Source organism: Canis aureus, chromosome 23, assembly GCF_053574225.1.
Source record: "Canis aureus isolate CA01 chromosome 23, VMU_Caureus_v.1.0, whole genome shotgun sequence".
Classification (NCBI taxonomy): Eukaryota; Metazoa; Chordata; class Mammalia; order Carnivora; family Canidae; genus Canis; species Canis aureus.
Genome location: NC_135633.1, coordinates 17,413,713 through 17,429,650, shown reverse-complemented (window position 1 = coordinate 17,429,650; position 15,938 = coordinate 17,413,713). Strand labels below are relative to the sequence as shown.

General features: G+C 42.6%; 1 protein-coding gene and 1 pseudogene across 3 annotated transcripts in view; one reads left to right on the top strand and one right to left on the bottom strand.

Annotated features, from left to right (window-relative positions):
• SBF2 (SET binding factor 2) overlaps positions 1-15,240 on the bottom strand; it is a 461,568-nt gene extending 446,328 nt beyond the window's left edge. For 2 of the 3 annotated variants that reach the window (XM_077866518.1, XM_077866519.1), the window contains exon 1: positions 15,031-15,240. In XM_077866518.1, the coding sequence (XP_077722644.1) occupies positions 15,031-15,085 (55 nt within the window). In that variant the 5' untranslated portion in view covers positions 15,086-15,240. The remainder of the gene's footprint in view (positions 1-15,030) is intronic. The other variant, XM_077866520.1, reaches the window with a different exon arrangement.
• On the top strand, positions 712-985 carry LOC144295528 (protein S100-A6 pseudogene; annotated as a pseudogene).
• Positions 15,241-15,938: the final 698 nt, after the last annotated feature.

Here is a 15,938-nt window from a genome sequence, read left to right as displayed (position 1 = left end):
AGAGTAGCAATTGCAAAGTCAAAGAAACCATATTGATTCTTTAAAGAGAATACCAAGTAGTTCACCATAGCTGAGGGTTACTTATGTGCCATTAGCTACTCACAAAATTTCCTTAAATCTTCAAATAATGTCTTCAATAGCTTCAAACCTCATGATCGACAAACACAAATAACTCTTGGCAAAATGGTGATTTCATCACACCATTTCTCTAAAATTGCCCAATAAAAATAAACAATCCCAGGGTGCTTAGGTCAGTCGGTTAAGCATTCGCATTCAGCTCAGGTCATGATCCCAGAGTCCTGGGATCAAGCCCCATGTGGGGCTCTCTGCTCAGTGGGAAATCTGCTTCTCCCTCTCCCTCTGCCTGCCGCTCCCCTTGTTTGTGTGCATACTCTGTGTGTGTGTGTGTGTGTGTGTGTATGTGTGTGTCAAATAAATTAATAAAATATTTTAAAAAATAAACAATCCCTAGTGAGCCTCACATAACATGTGACCAGGAGACAACTGGTCTACAGGAGAGACCAGTTTTGCTGTTTTGATTGGATTTTTTTTAACCAGATGCTTTGGTAACTAATTACTGTTTAATCATTAGTAAAAAAAAAAACAAAAAACAGACTCATCACACAAGGGAGTAAAAAGAAAGTGACAGGAGATCCTTAACGCTCCCTCGACAACATTCTCATAGCTGCCTGTTGACCCCAGCACCCAGCCATGGCTTGCCCCCTGGATCAGGCCATTGGCCTCCTTGTGGCCATCTACCACCCACAAGAACTCAGGCAGGGAAGGTGACAAGAACATCCTGACCAAGAAGGAGCTGAAGGAGCTGACCCAGAAAGAATTCCCCACTGGCCTGAAGCTGCAGGATGCTGACATTGCAAAGGTGATGGGGGACCTGGACCAGAACAAGGATCAAGCGGTGAAGTTTCAAGAATATATCACCTTCCTGGGGGCCATTATGTTAATCTACAATAACTTCAGGGGCTGAAATATATCAGGAAGGCAGAGATACTCTCTGCCCCACCTAAGTCAAATCCAGCAGTGGGTAATTGTACAAAATATCTTATTGTTTAAAAAAAAGGGAGGGAGCCTGCTTCTCCCTCTGCCTATGTCTCTGACTCTCTCTCTCTCTCTCTGTCTCTCATTAATAAATAAATAAAATATCTTAAAAAAAAAAAAAAAGAAGTGACAGGATAGCTTTTAGAAAACATTATTTCAGGGATCCCTGGGTGGCGCAGCGGTTTAGCGCCTGCCTTTGGCCCAGGGCGCGATCCTGGAGACCCGGGATCGAATCCCATGTCGGGCTCCTGGTGCGTGGAGCCTGCTTCTCCCTCTGCCTGTGTCTCTGCCTCTCTCTCTCTCTCTGTGTGTGACTATCATAAATAAGTAAAAAATTTTAAAAAATATATTATAAAAAGAAAACATTATTTCAGTTTAACTGTACAAATTAAATCAGTCCAGCTTTAGATGTTTGGGAACTTAAACTACTGTTTTTTAAAAACTACTTCAACTAACATTCATGCTTACTGAGTAATAAAAATGGTATCATTATTTGCTCAGATTAAAATCAAACAGAAAAGATGACAAAGCATTAATTAAAAACAAATATGAACACATGTTCTACAGAACTTATTTTTCTTTTAGAAATAATAGAAAATGTGACGCTTGTTTTTAGCTACACTTTGAGTTGTACATGAATGTTATGACCATGTTTCTAGGTAACATCAAAGTTTTGTCAATGCTGAAATCGTGGGTGGAAAACAGGTATAAATAAAAGATGTCGGGATCCCTAAGTGGCTCAGTGGTTTAGCACCTGCCTTCGGCCCAGGGCGTGATCCTGGAGTCCTGGGATTGAATCCTGCATCAGGCTCCCTGCATGGAGCCTGCTTCTCCCTCTGCCGGTGTCTCAGCCCCTCTGTGTGTCTGTGTGTGTCTCTCATGAATAAATAAAATATTTTTAAAAAAAAGAAAGAGAATTGAAAGTGAGAAGAAAAAAAACAGGAAAGAAACAAAACTCGAAAATAGTCCCTCTTCTACATGGCCACATAACTAATGAAAAACCAGTGGTTCTATTACCCTCTAGGAGAATAGGTCCTGAGGAAAACTAAATATCTCTCCTAAACTCTCCAACCCTTCTTCTATGCCTTCTTTTATTTTCTACTCTTCTAGCAATAAATTTCCCAAAACTCAGTCCTTGGTCCTCTATACTTCCACTCTATACCAACTTTCTGGTGGTATTCAGTGTGATAGCTCTATTCTAATGACTCTCAAATCTTAGTGCCCAGCCCCTATCTGTCCCTCTTTCTGAAGTGTCCATTTGGATGGCTATTAAAGTAAATAAAACCCCATCATCTTACAAGACCACAAAGACAAATAAATGTTAAGAGTAAAATATTTTCTATCACAAGTATCCCAGACTTTCATGTTTGGAATTTTTGACATCACCTCTGACTCCTCTTTCCACTTCTCACAAGCCAGGGGAGTCAGGTCATAGTGAGCTTCTAAAAAGAAATAAAATAAATAGGACTCTGTGAGGCATATACAGCATATGACCTAGGACATGCATTTATCAAACTGGCTTTGGCCTCCCACAACTCTACGATAATGTTCTAAAGTCACTATCCTTATTATCAAGTCCATGAGCCTATTTGCCATAGACTGTTTGTGTCCCTCAAAATTCATATATTGAAATCTAATCCTCAATGTGCTAGCATTTGGAGGTAGAGCCAAAGTGAAGGTATTTGGAGGTGACTACATAGTAAGGATTCTGAATGAGATTAATGCCCTTATAAAACAGGCCCCAGAGACTTCCTTGCCCCTTCCACCATGTGAGGACATGATGGAAAGACCATTCTCTATAAGCCAGGAAGCCAGCCCTCACAAGATCTGAATCAGCTTGGGCCTTGATCGTGGACTTCACAACCTCCAGAACTGAGAGAAATAAATGTTTGTTGTTTAAGCCACTCAGTTTATGGTAATTTGTTACAGCAACCCAAATAGACTAAGACACTATTGTTAGTCCTCATTATACATGACATCTTCAGAGTTTTTGACATTCATCATTTCCTCCTCCTCAAAATTCTCTACATGCAAGGTTTCCATGATATCACATTATCTTGGTTCTCTTGCAATACCTCTGACCACTCCTGGCTATTACTGCTCTACCTACCCCTTAAATATTGAATTTTCCCTGGGCTCAATTCTTAGGCCCCTCCTTTTCATTCTATATACACTTCCTCAACAATCTCATTTTTTTATTTATATCTAACAATCAGTTGGATATTGGTAATTGTCAAATTAAATCTCTAATTTTCACTTCTCTTATCTCCTGACCCATACATCTAGACACCTAAATGACATCTCTACCTTGATTATAGGCAAGCACCTTTAATCTCCATATCCAAAACTAAGCTCAGCATTTATTTCCTACATCCAAACTTATTTGTTCTTCTGAATTCCCTATTTACATTCATAGAATCAATACTCAATTAACTAGGGAAGAAACTTTGTTACCCTCAACAACTCTTCCTCCTTATCCCTCCTTTATCCCATTTCATTATTAAATTTGCTAATTTGAGCTTTTAAATTTCTCTAGATTCCACACTTTCCATTCTCACTGTAAAAGCTCCTGAGTTTGCTCACCTTGGTCTTTCTCCCTCCAGTCCATTGCCATTTGGGTCACACTTCTATGTTGTTTCTTGCTTTTCAAGACCCCCCCCATTTTTTTTCTTTTTTCTTTTTTTTATGATTTTATGTATTTGACAGAGAATGTGTACACGCGCAAGTAGGGGGAGGGGCAGAGGCAGAGGGAAAAGCAAGTTCCCCACTGAACAAGGGAGCCCAACACGGAACTCAATCCCAGGACCCCGAGATCATGATCCCAGAACCCCAAAATCACGACCTGAGCCAAAGGCAGACACTTCACCAAATGAGCCACCCAGGTGCCGAAGACCCCCATTTTTTAATAGATCCCACTGTCTACAGAGTTAAGGCTAAATTCCATAGCCTGATATACATAACTTTTCATAATCTTATCTGATATACATAACTTTTCATAATCTTATCTGAACCCACTCTAGCAAAATTCACTTCAATTCTCATCTACAGTATATTTTTTGCCATTCCTGGAACCATTCACATATTTACATGTTCTTCTATCTGTCTTTAATCTCCTTTACCCTCTTTTCCACATGGCAGTGCTTATTCATCTTAAATAACTTGGCTTAAACATCACCTCTCATAAGAAGTTTTCACTTTCTTTCACAGTAAAGTGAATCCATCTTCTTCATTTATCATTATTTATTTCAAGATTGTCTCCATTAATGGCTAAGGTAGGGACAGCATCTTACATTTATTCATTTGTTTTTGTTCTAGCACTTAGCATGATGCCTGAAAAGCAATAAATACTTGTCAAATCAACGAATCCCAAATGGTTCTTGACAGCTAGCAATAAACAGCAACCAAAAAATCTCAACTACTGTACTTCAATACAGAATGGGAAAAGAGAAGGAACCCAGGCTGAGTATGAATTACAATGGTTCAATAATAATGAATTATCAGGGCACCTGAATGACTCAGTGGTTGAGCATCTGCTGTCAGCTCCAGGTATGATCCCGGGGTCCTGGGATCAAGTCCCGTAGCGGACTCCCCACAGGGAGCCTGCTTCTTCCTTTGCCTATGTCTCTGCCTCTGTCTCTCATGAATAAATAAATCTTTAAATAATAATAATAATAATGAATTGTCAATTTTTATTTTTTTTAAGATTCTATTTATTTATTCATAGAGACAGAGAGAGAGAGAGAGAAAGAAAGAAAAAGAAAGAAAGAAAGAAAGAAAGAGAAAGAAGAAAGAAAGAAAGAAAGAAAGAAAGAAAGAAAGAAAGAAAGAAAGAAAGAAAGAAAGAAAGAAAAAGAAAGAGAGGCAGAGACACAGGTGGAGGGAGAAGCAGGCTCCACGCAGGGAGCCCAATGTGGGACTCGATCGGGGTCTCCAGGATCACACCCCCGGCAGCAGGCGGCACTAAACCGCTACACCACCAGGGCTGCCCATGAATTATCAATTTTTATAATGTCTCAAACTATATTTCAGGTAATGTCCATTAGGTTTACCTCTTAGCTTATTTCACTCATACTGCCTCAACAAATACCTAAGTACTGCAAATCTTTCTCTAATATACTTACACGGGTTCAAACGAAAGAATACAAGAATTTCAAATGATTAAGATACTTGACTAAAGGTTAAATACTATCTAGATAAATGGATTAAACTCTAAATGTATTAATAGACAGCAAAAAAACAAAAAGAGGGCTACCTAGGCTGGTTCAGTCAGTAGAGCATGCGACACTTGACCTCAAGGTCATGAGTTCAAGCTCCACATTGGCTGTGGAGCCAACTTAAAAAAAATAAAAAAATCGGGGCGCCTGGGTGGCTCAGTGGTTGAGCGCCTGCCTTTGGCCCAGGGCGGGATCCTGGGTCCTGGGATCGAGTCCCGCATCAGGCTCCTCGCCTGGAGCCTGCTTCTCCCTCTGCCTCTCTCTCTCTCTCTCTCTCTCTGTCTCTCTCTCTGTGTCTCTTGGGAATAAATAAATGCAATTTTAAAAAATAAATAAATAAATAAAATAAATAAAAATAAAAAAAGATATTCAAGTAAAAAAAAGTAAAAGGGATGCCTGGGTGGCTCAGCAATTGAGCATCTGCCTTTGGCTCAGGGCATGATTCCAGGGCCCTGGGATCGAGTCCCACATCAGGTTTCCTGCATGGAGCCTGCTTCTCCCTCTGCCTATGTCTCCTATGTCTCTGCCTCTCTCCCTGTGTCTCTCATGAATTAAAAAAAAAAAAAAAAAAAAAGATAAAAGTAAAGTCATAGAAGGGATTTAACCCATGTAGTCATTATCAATTTTTCTTGGACAAATCTCAGTAAAAGTAGAAGAAAGTAAAAACAAAAAGAAAAATGAAAATAGTTGGCAGGCTGGGTGGCTCAGTCAGTTAAGGGGTTAAGTATCCGCCTTCAACTCAGGTCATGATCCTAGCGTCCCAGGAAGGAGCCCTGATCAGCGGGGAACCTGCTTCTCCTTTTTCCTCTTCCCCTCCCTCTCTTCTGCTCATGCTCACTCTCACACGCTTGCTTGCTTGCTTGCTTGCTTGCTTGTTCTCTCTCTCTCTCACTCTCTCTCAAATAAATAAATAAAATCTTTAAAAAGGGACACCTGGGTGACTCAGTGCCTGAGCATCTGCCTTTGGCTCAGGGTGTGATCCTCTCTCTCTCTCTCAAATAAATAAAGAAAATCTTTAAAATATTTTAATATTAAAAAAAAGAATTCGCTAAATAACCTCATCTCTTAAAAACAATTGATATTTCTAATTTCCTAAATAGTATGCATAGTCATATGCAACTTTCAAATTATCAAAATCAAACTGTCATAAAAATCAGTGGTTTTCCAGGTATGTTCTCCTCAGCATGACAGTGTATTATTATAAGAACACAAAACTGGAAACACATGGGATCCCTGGGTGGCGCAGCAGTTTAGCACCTGCCTTTGGCCCAGGGCATGATCCTGGAGACCCGGGATCGAATCCCACGTCGGGCTCCCGGTGCATGGAGCCTGCTTCTCCCTCTGCCTATGTCTCTGCCTCTCTCTCTCTCTCTCTCTCTCTCTCTGTGACTATCATAAATAAATAAAAATTAAAAAAAAAAAAACTTAAAAGAAAAACTGGAAACACATTGAATATCCAAAAATAAAGTTAAATGATAAAGTTAAATTGATATACCTATAAAATGTAATAATTCACCCACTGAGGCTCATGATGTTTTCCTGAAATTTTATACAATAATTTTTCCTATGTCATTAAGGAAACATTAAGGAAAAAGTAAGAATACTATGAATATCTTTTTATCTCATAGCTTATTTATTTATTATTTTAAGTAGGCTCCACATCCAATGTGGGGCTTGAACTCATGACCCTGATATCAAGAGTCACATATTCTACTGACAGAGCCAATCAGGCACTCCTATCTTATAGCTTCTCTAAATTAAGTTTTTTATTTTGAGATCATTGTAAAAAATAATTCCATTTCTCTTTACCTAGTTTCTGCCAATGGTAACATCTTGTAAAATCATAGTACAATATCAACACCAAGATTAATACAATATTAATACAATCTACTTTTTATTTTTTTTTTTAGATTTTATTTACTTATTCATGAGGGACACAGAGAGAGGCAGAGACATAGGCAGAGGGAGAAGCAGGCTCCTCACAGGGAGCCTGATGTGGGACTCGACCCCCGACCCAGGATCATGTCCTGTGACTAACGTAGACACTTACCACTGAGCCACCCAGACATCCTACAATCTACTTTCTTATTCAGAATCCCCCAATTTTAACTCTATTTATTCAGATGTGTGTGTGTGTTTATTTACTTCTAGGCAATTTATCACAAATGTAGGTTCATGTATCCACCACCTAGTCAAGATACAAAATAGTTCTATCACCATAAAAATTTCTCGATATTCTTTTATAACCACACTTTCTTATTGCTTTTTATATTTTCAGCAATCGTGTATTCTTTCAACACATCTTTATTAAACATCTACTATATGCCCAGCACTCTTCTTTGTATACAATTCAAATAGTATGGATTATTTTCTCCAGTTTGTAAAGGCAATTTTTCAAAAGACAATGATTTTTGTCTTTCAATACAATTTTAACATAAATATATGAAAAAAATTCAACTGAAAAGTATTACTAATTGAAAAGATAGTTTAGGAACAAATATAAAGTACACTGATTAATTCCAGGAATACTGTGGTATTCAGCATCATATTATCATAATCTGATTAGCTTTTAGAGAGATTTAGGTAATAAAATCATACTTTCAAAGAAAGCTTTATAATAAAAATTTACAGAATCAGGATCCCTGGGTGGCGCAGCAGTTTGGCGCCTGCCTTTGGCCCAGGGCGCGATCCTGGAGACCCGGGATCGAATCCCACGTCAGGCTCCCGGTGCATGGAGCCTGCTTCTCCCTCTGCCTGTGTCTCTGCCTCTCTCTCTCTCTGTGACTATCATAAATAAATAAAATTAAAAAAAAATAAAAATAAAAATAAAAATTTACAGAATCAACTAGGTTTATTCTTCACTTACAATTCAAAGTACACAGATTCAGTGGATTTTCTTCCAATAAATTTTTACAGAGGGCTTTACATAAAAAGGACTAACTCAAAGGCTACAACTGAAGATATAAAAGTATTCAAATATCTAAAAAATTATCCCAAAGTAAAACATCTGTTCTTCAAAAGATACTGTTAAGAAAACGAAAAGGAAAAATCACAGATTTAAAGGAATTATTTGCAAACCACCTAATAAAGACTTGCATTTGAAATGTATCACACTCAAGTGTGAAGCCCAAGATGGGGCTTGTACTCACAACCCTGACATCAAGATCTGAGCTGAGCCTGCCTTTGGCCCAGGGCATGATCCTGGAGTCCTGGGTTTGAGTCCAGCATCAGGCTCCCTGAATGGAGCCGGCATCTCCGCCTCTCTGCTTCTCTCTCTCTCTCTCTCTCTCTCTCTCTCTGCTTCTCTCTCTTGCCTGTGCACGCACGTGAGAATAAGAAATAAAATCTTAAAAAAAAAAAAAAAAAAAAGACCTGAGCTGAGATCAAGAGTCCTATGCTTGGGGTACCTGGGTAGCTCTATCAATTGAGTGACCAACTCTTAGTTCCCGCTCAGGACACGATCTCAGGGTCATGGGATCAAGCCCACTCGGTGGGGCATCTGCTTCCCCTCTCCCTCTCCCTCTACCCCTTCCCCTGTGTGTGCTTTTTCTTTCTCTCTCTCAAATAAATAAATCTTTTTTTTTTTAAAGAGTGAGATGCTTAACTGATGGAGCCACCCCAGTAGCTCTGTATTTGAAATTTTTTTTAAAAACACCTTAATAATAATAAGCTAAACAATCTTATAGAAAAGAACAAAAATTTGATGAGACTTTATTAAAAATATTCAAGTGCAGTTAAGTATATGAAAAGGTCATTAATATCATTAGTAACCAAGAAGATACAAATCAAAATCATAAGAGATACCGTTACATATCCACTAGAATGGCTAAAAAAAATAAAATATTTTTTAAAAGAAGGTAAATTTATTACATACAAATTATACTCCAATAAATGTGACTAAAGAAAATTATCCCAAGTAAAAAAGTTATAACAAAATCATACATTTTTACTATATAGATTGTATGATTTATAAAAGCTTTTGGATTTTGTTACTTAAAAAAATAATCTTCTGGGCACCCCGGGTGGCTCAGCGGTTTAGCACCGCCTTCAGCCCAGAGTGTGATCTTGGGGACCAGGGATCGAGTCCCACGTCGGGCTCCCCACATGAATGAATGAATGAATGAATGAATAAAAATAAATAAATAGCGGGGCAGCCCGGTGGCTCAGTGGTTTAGCGCCACCTTCAGCCCAGGGCCTGATCCTGGAGACCCCGGATCGAGTCCCACATCGGGCTTCCTGTGTGGAGTCTGCTTCTCCCTCTGCCTGTGTCTCTGCATCTCTCTCTCTGTGTCTCTCATGAATAAATAAATAAAATCTTAAAAAATTTAAAATAAATAAATAAATAAATAAGTAAGTAAGTAAGTAAGTAGGGATCCCTGGGTAGCACAGCGGTTTACCGCCTGCCTTTGGCCTGGGGTGCGATCTTAGAGACCCGGGATCGAATCCCAAGTCAGGCTCCCGGTGCATGGAGCCTGCTTCTCCCTCTGCCTATGTCTCTGCCTATGTCTCTGCCTCTCTCTCTCTCTCTCTCTGTGTGACTATCATAAATAAATAAAAAAATTTTTTAAAAAATAAATAAATAAATAAAGTCTTTTAAAGAATAATAATAATTAATAATAATAATCTTCCCTGGGATACCTAACTGGCTTTAGTCAGTAAAGCATACAACTCTTGATCTTGGAGTTGTGAGTTCAAGCTTCATGTGTGGAGTAGAGTTATTAAAAAAATAAAAAGTCACCTGTGTGGCTTAGTCAATTAGGTATCTGATTCTTTTTTTTTTTTTTTAAGATTTTATTCATTTATTCATGAGAGACACAGAGAGAGAGGCAGAGATACAGGCAGAGGGTGAAGCCCTTATTTCAGCTCAGATCATGATCTCAGCATTGTGAGATGGAGCCCTCCATCGGGCTCAAACACTGGGTATGGAATCTACTTAGGATTCGATCTCTTCCTCACCCCTTTGCCCCCCCCCACAAATAATAAATAATAATAAAATAATCTTCCCTTCCCCTGCTGTGGGATGGTGCGTAGTCATGTCAGCCTTGGGTGGAGTGGGAGTTGTAAGAGCCCAAGTGAACCAAGAAAGGAGTCCATGTGGGAAGGATCATTCAAACATGTTCAGCCCAAGCACTGAAAGGAAGGTGTCAACACAGAGGGGCAACCTGGCATGGCACACTGGTGTGAACAGAATGAAGAGGATGTCTTCACATTAAAGCAGTACAGGGACGCCTGAGTGGCTCAGCGGTTGAGCGTCTGCCTTTGGCTCAGGGCATGATCCCGCGGTCCCAGAATCGAGTCCCACATCAGGCTCCCTGCATGGAACCTGCTTCTCCCTCTGCCTGTGTCTCTGCCTCTGTGTGTGTGTGTGTGTGTGTGTGTCTCATGAATAAATAAATAAATAAAACCTCTGCCTCTGCCTGGCTCTCTCTCTCGTCTTTCATGAATAACTAAAATCGTAAATAAATAAATAAATAAATAAATAAGTAAGTAAAGCGGCCCAATGTGGAGCATCAGAGCCTTAAGTGGGGTGAGAAGTATATCTACAAACAGTAAGAAAGCTAACATGGGGAGTCAGAGTCAGAGCAGTTGAAGAAAGTATCCTTTCTGTATTGGGACATCCTGGTATGTGCTGTTAGATTCTGAAAGGGGCAGGGGCATGGGAGGGATAGAATGAAGAAGTAACAGAAGGAAAAAAGGCATCAAGGAAAGGAGGGGGTGGTAGCAAATATGAAAGTTTGGTTAAATACAGGAAGATTGAACAAATATGTAAATATATTAAGGATAATGGAAGCCAGATTTCTATCAGAGGAGAGTATTACAAATATGAAAAGAACTGGAGTGTTGTACTGAAATCGGAGATACTAACACTAATATTCACACAAACTCATCCTTTTAAATATGTACAGATAAATAAATACAGATGTGTGTTTGTGTGTGTGTGTACACATACATCTATGTATTCCCCCACTTCATCCATTAAAAGGGTCTGGGAGAATTAACAACCCAACAGCAACAAACATACTAGCACTGAGATTGTACCTTCAAAATGTCATTCTCGGGAAGCCTAGGTAGCTCAGCAGTTGAGCATCTGCCTCCAGCTCAGGTCATGATCCCGCCGTCCCGAGATCGAGTCCCACATCGAGCTCCTTGAGCAGAGGCTGCTTCTCCCTCTGCCTATGTCTCTGCCTCTCTCTGTGTCTCTCATGAATAAATAAATAAAATCTTTAAAAAAAAAAAATGTCATTCTCCACCAAAAGGATCCAGCCTCCCAAGGAAGCAGGGGTCCAGAGAAATAACCAACTGCAGGACTAAGGCAGGTAGAGTACAGAATAAATCTGTGCTAAAAAGTAAAGACATGCTAAAAGAATGATGGAGGCGTGTCAAAAAGACATAAAAGCCCTATGGGGATCCCTGGGTGGCTCAGCGGTTTAGCGCCTGCCTTTGGCCCAGGGCGAGATCCTGGAGTCCTGGGATCGAGTCCTGGGTCCGCGGCGGGCTCCCGGCGTGGAGCCTGCTTCCCCCTCCTCCTGTGCCTCTGCCTCTCTCTCTCTCTATGTCTATCATGAATAAGTAAATAAATAAATCTTTATTTTTTTAAATAAATCTTTAAAAAAAAAAAAAAGCCAGCCTAATGGGCTCTCATTAGCCAAAGAGGAACAATCTAAACATCAAAATAAATAGTAACAATATAATCCACTAAAAAAACATTCATACAAATAGAAATACAGGAATACATTAGTCAGATGAGGAACAAGATATTATCATAGTTTCAAAGCACTCCACACAAAATTATTTATCTACAGATACATACTAACTTTACAGCGAGGAACACTAGCAGGCATTGCTTACATCAAGTAATCAAAATGAAAATCACCAATAGATAAATTGAAATTGTGTACCAACTGACAGGCTGTATCACTTTTGTGATATTTCACCCAAGTACATAACCTGTACAGATAATCCCAAATTGAGGGGCATTCTACAAAATAACTACCCTGTAGTCTTCCCAAGTGTCAAGGTTATGAAAGTCAAAAGAAGATGGAGGAATTGTTCCAGAATGAAGAAGACTACAGAGAGAAGACAAGTAAAAGCAACAAAGCAACATGTAATTCTGAATAGGGTCCTTTTACCAGCAGTAAGATTAATGGTTAATGTTGATTAACAATCAACAAAGCCTGAACCAGTCAAAAACTAGACGGAGTACTGTTATCAATACAAATTTCCTGATTTTGATAATTGTGTTGTGATTAAGTAAGAGAATATCCTTGTTTGTAAAAAAAAAAAATGCATACTAAAGTATTCTGAGATAATAGGGCATCAGGTCAGCATCTTCCTCTCAAATGGTTCAGGAGAAAAAGTTCTTTGTACTTCATTTGCAAGTTTTCTGCAAGTTTGTGATTGTTTCAGTTTCAAGAAAAAAAAAAAAAAAAAAACAAGGGGCGCCTGGGTGGCTCAGTAGTTGAGCATCTGCCTTCAGCTCAGGTCCTGATCCCAGAGTCCTGGGATGGAGTCTCGCATGGCGAGCCCCTCAGGGAGCCTATTTCTCTCTCTGCCTATGTCTCTGCCCCTCTCTGTGTCTCTCATGAATAGATAAATAAGATTTATATTTTGTAAAGATGTTATTAAAAAAATAAAATAAAATAAAGATTTTATTTATTTATTCATGAGAGACACAGAGTGAGAGAGAGAGGCTGAGACACAGGCAGAGGGAGAAGCAGGCTCCATGCAGGGAGCTCATGTGGGACTCAATCCCAGGACCCCAGGATCACTCCCTGGGCTGAAGGCAGGCGCTAAACCGCTGAGCCACCCAGGGATCCCCCAATAAAATCTTTTATAAAAAGAAAAGAAAAGAAAGTTGGTAAAAATGAAACAATATTAAAAATAAACTGTGTTTCTTCATATTGTTAATCTTGGTAAGAGACACCAGACTATGCAAAATTACTAGGAAAAAGGAAAATATCGGAGCCAGAAGATACTTTAAATACAGCCCAAGCCCTTCTCTTAACAATACCTCAATCAGGTTGTGAGTAACGAAAGATTAAAATATATAAAAGGTTCTCACTAAAGGAAGTTATTGGAAGAGTCATAGTGAAAGGGAAAGGGACAGTTGAGCAACAGTGGGTAAAATAATGACATCCTGACACTACAAATGGCTGTAACCATCGGCAAAACAAAATCTCAGCATCTCCTCTGAAAGATGAAGGAACTATCTGCTGCTATCTAAAATTCCTTACAAATGTGCAACCCAGCACGGCAACCCGGGTGGCTCAGCGGTTTAGCGCCGCCTTTGGCCTGGGGCGTGATCCTGGAGTCCCGGGATCGAGTCCCACGTGGATCCCACGTCGGGCTCCCAGCATGGAGCCTGCTTCACCCTCTGCGTGTGTCTGTGCCTCTCTGTCTCTGTGTGTGTGTGTGTGTCTCATGAATAAATAAATAAAATCTTAAAAAAAAAAATGTGCAACCGGAATTACCCTGAAACATTTATGCTTTTTCCCAGTTCAATTTATTACATTATGCTCGGCTATACAGTCATATAAAGGAATGCAAGTACAAAATTAAACGTGCACGAACCCTGAATTTTCTTAATTTGCAGAAGTCCTTGACGAAACTGAAATACAATGTATTCGACAAGCTGTTCCTTATGAATAAAGTTCTGTGATGAATTAAAATAATGAAAACACACGTTAAACACGGCGTGTCACCTATACCCAAAAGAGCCTTTTTGGGCAGCCCGGGTGGCTCAGAGGTTTAGCGCCTGCCTTCAGCCCAGGGCGTGATCCTGGAGAACGGGAATCGAGTCCCGCATCGGGCTCCCTGCATGGAGCCTGCTTCTCCCTCTGCCTGTGTCTCTGCCTCTCTCTCATGAGTAAATAAAGAAAATCATAAATAAATAAATAAATAAATAAATAAATAAATAAATAAATAAATAAATCTTTAAAAAAAAAAACCTTTTTAATCCAAAAAAAAATTTTTTTTTAATCCACACATTAACGTGCAACAAGACTTTCAGCGATCGGCTGACTGTCCTTACTTAAAAGATAGTGTTCAGACACTGAAACGACTGTCCTATCCGTCCTGAAAGAACAGGGAGCATTTCCTAGAAATGTTTAAGAGTACAAGGATCCTGTCCCCCTCCCCGGTACCACGCGTTCACGGCGGGGGGGGGGGGGGGGGGAGGGGGGACCAGGCAGACCCCCAACAACGCAGGGGTGAGGTAGCACCGGACGGTCGCCGCGTTTCCTTTTAGGAGAGGACAGGCGCCTGCGTCCCTCGTCGCTCACTCAGGATGCAGGGCACAAGTTCATCCCTGAGGAACTTAGCACAGTCGGCTCCCGCCCCCCCAGCCCTGCAGTCCCGGCCCAATCCCGCCGGCCTCCGGGCGCTGCCCCGGGTACCGGCCTCCTCCGGGGCGAGGGTCGCGGCACCCAGACACGCCCCCAGCTGCGCCGGCCGGGCCGCCCCGGGCCCCCGCCGACGTTGATTCCTCCCCTCCCCGTCCCCCTCCCCGTCCCCGTCCCCCTCCCCTCCCCTCCCCTCGTGTCGCTCCCTCACGCCCACCGCGAGGCTCAGCCCAGCCGAGAAGGCCGGACCCCGACGGCCAGCTCCGCCGCCGCCCGGCCCGGCCCGGCCCTCCCCGCCTCCCGGCCGCGACGCCCAGCCCCGCAGAGCCCACTGGCCGGCGGCCGGGGAGGACGGGGGGGCGGTGGGGGGGAGGCGGGGGCGGGGAGGCCTGGGGGCGGCGCCCGCCCCACACCCTTACCTGGCTTCTCGTGGTCGTAGCCTACTACGATGAAGTAGTCGGCCAGCCGGGCCATGGCCGCCGCCGCCGCGCCCGGGAAGCGGGTGCCCGTAGCCGCCCTCGCCGCCGCCGCCCGCCGTGCCCGGGAGGGCTCAGCATTTTCCCTGCAGCAGCAGCAGCGGCAGCGGGGGCCCTTCAGCCATGTTTGACAACCGAGGCGCGCTGTGCGCCTGCGCCGCGCGGAGCGCCCGCTCCTCCCCCGCCCCCACCCGCGCGGACTGGCGAGCCCGAGGCGGGCGGCGAGCCCACCCCGCAGCCGCGAGGCGCGCGGGGCTGCTGGACGCGGGGAGCGGGCGGCCGGGGCTGTTCCCGCCACCGCAGCCGCTGCGGGCGGGGCCCGCTAGGACGCGTGGCTGCCCCTTCGTGCCCCACCTCCCCCTCCCCTGTTTTTTCCAAAGCGGGGAGCCCTTCCTTCCGCTTTCTTTATTCTTTCTTTCTGGATCTGGGAAGAAAAGACGGGGATGGTTGAGGGGTCTCCTGGAAAGTTTGCTTCTTCCCCTCCCCTCCCCCCCTCCCGCCTCTACTCCCCTCTCAAAGACAAGATTCCCCCGCCCTCGACTGGAGCATGGAATTTGCACTGCCAGGGCTTTTGCTGCACGTTTCCTGTTTATGTTGTGCAGATGGGAATTTTAGGAACATGCCACCGAACACGCGGGGGAGGGAGAGGCTTTTGCGCAATCTTGAGGCGCCTTGGGCTTCAGTGCTGGGTGGGCCGGGGGCGGTTGACCTGGGCTTCCCCCGGAGTGCCTGGGGAAGGGGGGCAGGATTCCACCAAAGAACGCGGCATCCCCGGGATCCTCCTAAACTGGCCGGAACCAACGCAGGGAGGAGACTTTGTCTCCCAGGGGAGCCCCTCCCGTCTACGTTTT